At 34.0% G+C, this 10,381-nt stretch overlaps 1 protein-coding gene across 1 annotated transcript; it reads right to left on the minus strand.

The window, feature by feature from the left end:
* Window positions 1-241: 241 nt before the first annotated feature.
* On the minus strand, window positions 242-3,495 carry LOC108467647 (uncharacterized). The gene is given in 6 exon segments (XM_053028286.1): window positions 242-907; window positions 1,549-1,676; window positions 1,928-2,740; window positions 2,870-2,921; window positions 3,030-3,061; window positions 3,230-3,495. Coding segments are annotated over 3 exon segments (897 nt in total). The 5' UTR covers window positions 2,250-2,740; window positions 2,870-2,921; window positions 3,030-3,061; window positions 3,230-3,495; the 3' UTR covers window positions 242-460.
* Window positions 3,496-10,381: the final 6,886 nt, after the last annotated feature.

The following is a 10,381-nucleotide window of genomic DNA, read 5'->3' on the forward strand; positions in this document are numbered from 1 at the left end:
CTTAACATTATGACAATTATTAAGATTCAACCAAATAAATGCACTCAGAAGTTAAAAAGCAGTAATTATTTGAATTGAATTATAAGTTTCATTTAGTTTAAGATTATTTCTAATTTTTATCAATATAAAGATAAATATTTTTAAAGAATAAATATTTTATATTTAAATTCATATAAATAACTTTAAATTTATATATACCTTTTTTAAATAAAAAATTTTATAACCGATCGACCAAACCAAATTGAGCCGATGAAATTTGGTTGGATTCAGAGGTCAATACAAAAACAGTGACAGTCCCACTCAGCTACATCCCCTCAGCTAAAGAAATAAATAAATAAAACAAAAAAGAAACAAACTGCTTTCTAAGTGGAAAAACTGATCAACTAAAATAAACCAGCACATTACATACTACAGTATTCTTTGATCAAGTTTTGGTTGCTTGTTTGAATCAAAAATGGTATTAGTCCTTCCATCCCTCTTTACTCAACCGTCGGGAGGCAAGGCCTTTGGAGGAGAGGCCAGGTGTGACAGGCTTCGACGGAGTCATAGGTGCTTCCTCGTCATCCCAATCATCACCCCAGCTATTATCCCACCCGTCGTTAACATCTCGTTCTGGTTCTGCTTTTGCCGCAACTGATACAGGCAGCTCCATGTCGAGCCTTCGGTACTTCAAGCTATTGGATGCAAGTATCTTGCGCCGGAAACTCATGCACATCCAACCTGATGCTAATATCATTATAGCGGCAAGAAATATAAACGCAGTTGTAGGGGTTTGTGACAAGAAGTTTACGTAAGACGTTGCGGAATTATGAACGATCAACTCCTTGAAATCGAGACTGCATTATCCTTTACCATCCTTCAAGACTATCATGTTCCCTATTCCAGAACCTTTTATGGAGACCTTTACCTGTGCAAATGCAATTTAGATATCAATCAAAACCCAAACTATTATCGGATAGTATATTCTGCATGTTTCATAACTCATCACAAAGCAAGCAATGCATAGGGTTGAAAATTATCAATCAAGTCATTAGATGAAACATAGAAAGTATAAGCAAAAGAAACAAAAGAACACGGTTGGACTATGGAACTGGTATACATTCCAGCTGTGGCATATCGGGCTTGTTGAAGTTATCCACGAATTTAGCAACAAATATGCCACTAGCTAATTTATTTATGTAGGCCATCAATAATCTTGGTCGTGTGTGATGGTTAATTTCATTTAAAACTCCTTAGTTAGTATACAAGCAAGGCATGTTCTTGCAAGGACCTCTAATGAAGGGCACTTGCAGGTGCAGCATCATTCATCTTTGAAAGGTAAAGATAACTAAACAGTTTTCAAAGAAACAAATGTGGTAAGATAATGGCTAAGGTTTATTAATTTTTTGCCTACCCCATTTAGATGGCACTGGTGTTGATTGCATACCGAGTAATCAAGAGTTGATTCAAACCATTAAGTTAAAAGGGGAAAAAGACCTTGCATCTAATGAGCCATAATTTGTGATTCTACCTGATGCTCACATGGAGTTGGCAATCATTTACAAATACCTTTCTGTCTTGTTTCTCTTAGATTTGAACATCTGTTTCCTCCAACCGAACAAAAGCAGGAGCTGATATTTTAATGGCTAAAGCCCCATTTCCCTTGTTCTGAATCAGAAGTGATAGATCTGGAGATTCTGTAACATTTTCAGACAAAAGTTAAAAAAGGCCGAATTTTACAATGCAGAATAATTAAGCGAGGAAGAGAGAAACAAATTTTGTCTAAACTCTATATCATACTTTTTTACAATGTTAAAAACTTCCATAGATGTCTACAATGTAGAATGTTAAATCTCACAAATCACAATAAAAGAAATAAGATATTTGCAATCACATTACCAGAAAAATAAAAAGAGTCAAAATGATAGCCTAGTTAGATGACACTTACCATTTCCTGGGACTCGCAAACACGCAGCAAACCGTTTATTCTTGTCCATACACATATTAGAAGGATCACATTCTTCACCCCGAAAACCATCTTTCCATGTTGGTGGTGGTGGTGGCATAACCAACTTCTGGGTCTTGTCTTTCTCGGACTTAACTTCCTTATGATCTTCACTATCATCGGGTTTTTCCTTTTCTTCACCATCCATCTTTTCTTTGGCTTCAATATTTGACTTTTCCTGATCCTTTGGCACATTGTTACCTTCTATCTCACCATCTGTATTCCCTTTGTTATCATGTTTTGATTCTTCCAAACCCTTTTGCATGTTATCACCTTCTTTTGCACCATTCGTCTCTCCTCTGGTTTTAAGATTTGATTCTTTCTGACCTTTTTGCTCATTATCACCTTCTTTCGCACCATCCACTGCTCCTTTGGATTCCTGACCCTCCTTATCGCCTTTTCCACCATCTGCCTGTCCTCTGGCTTCAAACTGCGATTCTTCCTTACCCTTTTACTCGTTATCACCTTTTGTATTGTCCACTTTTCCAGCGGCTTCAAACCGCAATTCGTCCTTACCCTTGTGCTCATTATCACCTTTTCCACCATCCGCCTTTCCTCCGGCATCAAAATGTGATTCTTGCTTAGCCTTTTGCACATTATCACCTTCTCCACCATTGGTCTTTCCTCCGGTTTCAACATGTGATTCTTCCCGACCCTTGTGCTCAATATCACCTCCTTGTTCATTGTCTGACTTTCCTTCTGCTTCACTACTTTAATCTTTCCCATCCTTCACCAAATTCTCACCTCCATTTGAACCTGATTGCAGTTTCAAATTACTCTTACTTGTAAAACTCCCAATATCTCATTTTGATCCATTAGTTTGATCTCCTCCATTTCCTTTCAAGTTTTTAATTCCAATTGAATCTGAAACAGATTTAGAATTACCATTTTCTTTCACCGGTTCCACTGTGCCATCTAATTTCTGATTTAAACCAGTCTGTTCATTCCCCTAAAAAGGAAAAATCAATGAGAAATTTTATTTGATCCCATGAATGAAATTAAACAATTTAATCAACATTCTCCGTTTTAAAAAAAAAAAACTCACCTTTGGATCAGAACTTGAGCAATCGACAACAACTAGCAGTAGAAAAAATCCCGTCAAAGAAACATAATTTCTTTCCATATTTAACATAAACCCAATTTTTGTGCTAGAATAAGAACCTTTTCATCACAGAATTAATCAAAAGCAACCTCAAAACAGTCTAAATATATATGAAGAAGAAGAAGAGGTTGAAGGTTTCTAACCTTAAAAAGGAGACCTTTTTTTGTACACTAATTTGGACAGCTTCCACATTCACCACTTCCAAACTTGAAATACTTGATTTTTCATCAATATTTTAGAGAAAAAAGAAGAAGCTCAGACATACAAGGGTAGATTAAAAAAAAAAAAAGGTCAGAATAGGAACTGGGGGAGAAAAAAAAGGGAGACTTTGAACCGAGAAAGGAAACGGTGGCGTTTAGGAGTTATAATATAAACGGAACAGAGTTCCAAGGATATAGGTTGCATAATTGACATTTGTTTTGGATCGCATCGCAAATCTTCTTTTCCTGTTTCTGAAGCAACGTTAATTATTAATAACTTTTTTAATTTACGAATTTTTTTATATTTTTATAGCACGTGTGAACACAAAACCAACAACATTAGTCATGTATCAATATAAGTAAGATATTCAAGTTTAGGTATTAATTATCTTTAAAACAAATTTAGATTTATGCTTTTTTGCATATATAATATAAAAAAAAAATTCTAAAATGGTAACCAACTGAATTATTTACGAAAATGGTATATCAGGGATGGTAGAGGGTGGTGCATAGGTGGCACCACCTCTATTTTCAGACTTCTCTAACTGATAGTGAAAAAAACATTTTTTTAATAGGTGAGTATAAATACAAAATAAATATAAAATGAAAATGAACAAAAAGAAAAATCGAAAAAATTGGGTGAAGGGTGGGTGCCAGGCGACACTGGTGAAGCCCTCTTGACAGGCGGCATCGTGTCAACCCTAATTCCCTCGACTACTGCGTCGTGATGGGACGAGACCCTTAAGGTCTTGTGAAATTGGGTTTGGGGGACCTTATAACCATGGTCCCTCAAAGTGAAAAAGAAAAAAAAAAAGAAAACAAATTAGATCAAAAGAGAAGAGAATGAGAAGAAGGAAAAAAACAGAAAAAAAAATTTACAAAATAGAGAAGAGCCGGAAAAAAAAAACATTTGTTAAGGATTTGAGGTTTGAACAAAAAGATTTTGTTAGAGTTTAGGGTTTGAATAAAAAGGCGATTAAAGGTTTTTTTTATTAGGGTATAGAAAAAAAGAATTAAGGGGTTTTTTGTTTAAGGTTAAAAAGGATTAGAGAGTTTTGTTTAGGGTTTGAAAAAATATAAAAAAGATCAAAAGAGAATTTTGTTTAGGATTTTAACAAAAATATCAAAAAGGTAATTTTTAGTATTCATAAAATATTCGTTTAGTTCAGTGTTTATTGTGATTTATAAGTTATAAATGTTAATTTTGTTGTTTTTGAATTTTTGGACAAATGTTTTTGATTTATTGATATTTTGATTTTTTTTAAAATTATTTTGTAAGGTACTATTTTTGTTTGAAAGAAAGTGTGGAGGTTTGTTTCGTTATATTTTTTATTAACATTTTTTGTTTATTATTAGATGCAAATAATAACATATAGTCCAATTAGGTTTATTTTGTTTTGATAATTTATGTTATTTTAACATAATTTTTTATTTTTATGTAAGTAAAATATAGGACCATTGAGTTAGAATTTATGAGATATTTTTATTTTGTTAATTACTAAACCAAGATAAATAAAGTTTATTATATCTTGTTTAGTTTATATAATAATGTTATGTGGACAAAAGCTGTTTAGTATTTTTGTAATGATATTATTATACTATATTTATTGTAATACTTATTGTATTACATTTAGGTGTTTTGATAATTATTTAAAATAGACCACCTTAGATAATTATCGAAATGTGTTATTCGCAACTCCGTGTTAGGGTGTAACATTTCTGTATTTTAATAATATTTTTCCTATTAGTGAGATAAAATGCCCAAATACAAATTAATTACCAAAATGTATTTTTTGCAACAAACTAATTGAACTCATTTTTTTTTTTAAATTGCAGATATCTAAATGAGTTTTTTGGTTAACGGTGATGATCACATATCAAACACGGCTAATGATATGGTAATAAAATTGTTATATGTTACTCACAGGTCCCTTTATAAAAAGTTCCACGTCATTTACAGAATTAAATTAGGTTATATTAACTATTTCTGTAATTTAATAGTGTCAGGGCTCGTACAACGCATTGAGGGCTCGTGTAAATGGTTAACTGATTTGCATAACATCCGTTCGAATAGTTGGGGTTTCGCGGTACTAACTATGTTGTATCGTGAGCTTACTCGGATGACAAAGCCTTTTGTCGTGGATATATGTGGATGCCTCATATTGCTACAGTCTTAAGCGCTTTACCGGATGCTATTCTTGGCATCGGTTAATCACCAAGCATATGTATTATCACTTGTGAATAGGTGACAAAATTTTACCCATTATAGCAATTATTTGACATTTTTTTCTAATGATAATTTTTTCGTTTTCATAGATGGAGTACTAATCTGAGTATCGGGAGGTCATACACGGTTTCGATATACCATCTGATGATTGAGACACATGCTGGAGAAGTGGTAAGCTATTCCAATGTTCGTAACATGTAACTATTTTATCTATCTTACTCAAAACTGTGTTAATATAACCATGTTATTAATTGTGCAATTCATCTGGATGCCCTATTCCTTCCTGCAAATTGCGGCTGTAATTCCCTTGCCTACCCATATGCACTCACACCTGTGGTGCATTAACGCACCTATTATCAATATCCAGATAGTGGAGTGGTATAAAGAGGATCTAGTACTCTAATAGTTTAGATGCATACAGTATATCCCGGCACCACTAGTGCAATTAGGGAAGATCCACGAGATTAAAAAAAGGGGAAAATAAGGAAATAATTGGGTGATAGTGCATTAACAAAATATTGTAGTGTGGAATAATTGGATGGAGCGGAGACATCAGATGAATCTTTCTTTCGATCTGAAGCCCTCGTTAAAGTACATATAGTGGTACTCCAAGATGGGGAAACCGCTTTTATTTGATGGGCAATCGGTGGTAGTCCCCCCGCACATGTCATGACTTGGGCAACCTGCCCATCCCCTTCCACATCCGCCTCTTGCACTTGAGCCAGAGCTGTAACAGCCCAATTTTGGGCATAGTCGGAACAGTGGTTTAGGGACCACAAATCCAATGAGAAAAAAATTATTTTTATTATATTTTTATGGTCTACAGTTTCACGGAATGATTTTGTGAAAATTTTTTTCGAAAATTTCGACATTCGGGCACTTAATTTAGTCAAAAGGACTAAATCGTAAAAAGTGCAAAACTTGAGTTCTAGAAGCTAGAGGTGTCTAATTGCTATGAAATTTTAAATTGGAGGTCATTAAATGGAAATTAGACCATTGGTTAATTTTTTGGACAAAAATGGATATGAAATAGGTGAAATAAAATATTTTTAAGTTAGGGGCATTTTGGTCATTTAGTAATTAAAATGAATTAAAAACAAAATTAAAAGCCAATTTTTGTCCATCTTCAACCACATGGCCAAAGATCACAAGGGGAAATTATGGATAGGGTTTTTTTAAGCTTCCAAGCTCGATTGTAAGTTTGTTCTAGCCTCGTTTTTAATGAATTTCATGTTTTTGAAATCCTTGTAACAAGATCTATTTGTTTCTACCACTAATTTGAGATATGGTTAAAGTCTAGGGTTTTGGCCCATGATGAATATGTGTGTATTTTTGTGTTTAATGGTAGAAAATGCATGTTTATGGTTAGAGAAACGACTTTTACTAAGTAATTTTCGGTGAAAATGCCTAAAAGGACTAATTTGTAAAAGTTATAAAATATGTCATAAAAGTGTGATTTAATGAAAAATGTGGATTGCTATAAGTATAAAAGAGTTTCAACTAGGATTGGGAATCGAAGAAATTGAATAAATTTCATTTTTCGAGCTTAAGGGCAAAAATGTAAATATGTCAAACTTTAAGGGCAAAAACGTACTTTTCCCATAATATGATTTTTGGGTCACATTGAATAATTTTACTAATAAGTGAGCTAAATTTGATATTATAGATCAAGAAAAACGAGATTCGGGCCTAGAACGAAGGAAAAACAAGTATTTGACGGTTAGGTCCTTTTCACCATTTTTGGTATCGAGGTAAGTTTGTATGTGAATAATGAAATGCTATATTTATGTTTTAAATTGATTTAATATTATATGATTTATATGATTGATATTATGAGCAAGTTCGATAATACCAAGATAACGCAGAAGTCCCAGTCGAACCTTAAGAATAGATAGGATACAAATGTCATGACATTAGAATTATATATGATTTCGTGTAAGACCATATTTGGGATATGGCATCTTTATGTGATTTCATGTGAGACCATGTCTAGGACAAGACATCGATATGAGACATCGTGTAATACTATAGATGGGCTATCGGCATCGATATGTGATCCCATGTAAGTCTATATCTGGGATATGACGTTGGCATCTTACCATGTATATGAGGTCTCCTGGGTATCCTTTAGTATTCCAAGTGGTTCAACGGGTAATTCAAAGATTATGTCAAAGGTATGAAAAGATATAACTGTGTTACGAGTTCGTATAGGTATGTACGTAAAGTTTATAAGCATTGGCTTCATGATATTATGAGTTCATGATCACTATGAAAGTGACCTTAAGTTAATCTTGTGAATAAGTATTTATGTTGATGATGTGTAAATTCATGGTAAATTCAGTTGAATCATGTGTTAGGCTTTTGAGCCATATTAAATGGAGAGATAAGATGTTTAGTTCACTTGATTTGTGATTCATTGGATATGTGTAAAAAAAATGAAAGATTTGCATAATTGCCTATTAAAATGGTTATGAAAGTATGTGAAGTTAATAGTTTAAATCATTGAAAGATGTTAAGCTTTGGGCTTGAAAATATGAATACGCATAATTAATGTGCATGTTACTATGAGGCTTGAAATGATTTGTTAATGATTATTATGGTATGTTATATTGGAGAGGTTACGATCGTTTGGAAAATGTTAAGATGTATTAAATTATGCTTATAAATTGAAGGGGAAAGCATTGTGATTGAGTAAGTTATGCCTATGAAGATTTAATGACGTTTATGTTGTGTTATGTTATGTTGTATGAAAAAGGTATGACTATTGTTGATTATTATTTGCATACGAACTTACTAAGCTTTGTAGTTTACTCCCCTTCCTTTCCTATATCTTATAGGGTTGTATGTTAGCTCGAGTTAGAGATCGCCAGAGATGCTATCACACTATCAAGCTATCATGTTGGGTAAATGAACGCAAACCCTTGAGTCTATGACATGACATGGCCAAATGTATTGGCTTGTAATGATTAAGAATTTGATTTGGTATGTAGCCACATAAATTAGCTTATATTGGTTAATGAGTTGCAAGCATATTAATTACTCATATGCCTATGCCTATTTCATTGTGTGATATGGTTTATAATGGTATGTTAATGATGTAACACCCCAAACCCGGCCCAGAAGTTATGACTGAATCTGGCGTGTCACATTGAAGTGTTTTTCGAAAACCATGTTTTCATTGAAAACCCTTCTTGATGTTTAAAAACTTTTATCGTTTAAACTTGTATAAAACTTTAGCCTTATTTTTTTCCAAAACGTGATTCATTGTAATAATCAAAAAATTGTTAACAACCTTGTAAAATCTTATGGGAAACTTTGAAAACTTATAAACCTTTGTAGTGGCGAAACATGTTATTTTAAAAGCAGTTAAGTATCGAGAAATCAAACCTTCTTTGTTATGGCTTAAAGTGAATGGAAGTCATGCACCAGGTAGGAAGCCAGAAAAGAGGTGGTGAGTCTATTGGACTGCTTAAGTACCAAGCTCTTCATAGATCCAATCCTAGACATGCACACATCCATTGCCACACTTAAAGCATATTGCTTGTCCACGAACAACAAATTAAGTTTAAGTCTATTTAAAATATTTATTTCCTTTGAAAACATTTACGTTATGGAAGCTTTGCTCTAAATCGTGATATTTTGAAAATAAGTAATTTTATAAAACGCGCTTTAGAGCTAACCAATTTAATAACCCAAAATATTAAAAATAATAAAAGAGCGGCCTTATTACAACTTAAACCGAATAAAAATGATCAAAATAATAAATGCGAAACTTATTTTAAAGAAAAGAAACTTAATCTTCGTGGCCACTCTGAATCCCTTGACTCCAAGTCCATCGATCTAAGGCTCACCGCAAAGATGGGGAAAAGGAGGGGTGAGTTTGGAAAACTCGATGTGTAAAGTATCCCAACCGAGCCCAAATCGGTTCAAGCTTTCTTGGCCTAAGCCCTATTCGTAAATCGGTGTTAACTAGGCCTTAACCCATATCAAGATTAATCGGGCCATAGCCCCTTACGATAAGAGTATCTTGGGCCTAGCCCATATCAAGATCAATCGGGTCGTAGCCCTATTACAAGTCGAGATATATTGGGCCTTGCCCATATTAACTGATTGGGCCCATTTCAATACAGTTGGCCCATAACGAACGATCTCATATGATTAATGCATGATAACCCCATCCAACCCCGCACTTCCTCCGTCCATCCCTACACTTCCCGTGGGGAATAAATCACCCACGCCATCCCTACACTTACAATTGTTAGCACCGATGCGGCACTAACTATAATCCATGACAAAGTCGCTTATATCGTAATATGTGGCACGACCACCGAACAGGTTCTTCCTCCATAACAAAACCCAACCCCATGCAATGATATACATGTCATGGCATATAACAAATGTAATCGAATATCATGTATTTGGTCAAAATTAACCCTAGGGGTATAACGGTCATTTAGCACCTAGGGGTAAAACGATAATTTTCATACTTAGGGTATTTCAGTAAAATTTACTATTCTAGAGTTTACATACATATTATAACCATTAACACATTAATGTAAGCACTTACCGAAGCGTTTTTTCGAATTGGGCCGTTGGCCCACTAACTCATTTTCGACCCATTAAGCCCAAATATACCGAAGTGCACGAATTACGACTCTGCAATCATACCGCTTGCGATTATCAAAATTAACAACCAAACCACCTACAAGCGCCAGACGTCATAAGTTCATAAATGGCTTTTCGACTTTTCGCTTTTACCGATCTAGTCTATGAGTGGGTGTCGTTTACACACTGTTTGTGTTAAACGACGACGAGTTCCACACACTAAACGCCTACAATCAATTACTAATACGTTAACTATGAATCCA

This window comes from Gossypium arboreum, chromosome 1 (genome assembly GCF_025698485.1).
Source record: "Gossypium arboreum isolate Shixiya-1 chromosome 1, ASM2569848v2, whole genome shotgun sequence".
Taxonomy (NCBI): Eukaryota; Viridiplantae; Streptophyta; class Magnoliopsida; order Malvales; family Malvaceae; genus Gossypium; species Gossypium arboreum.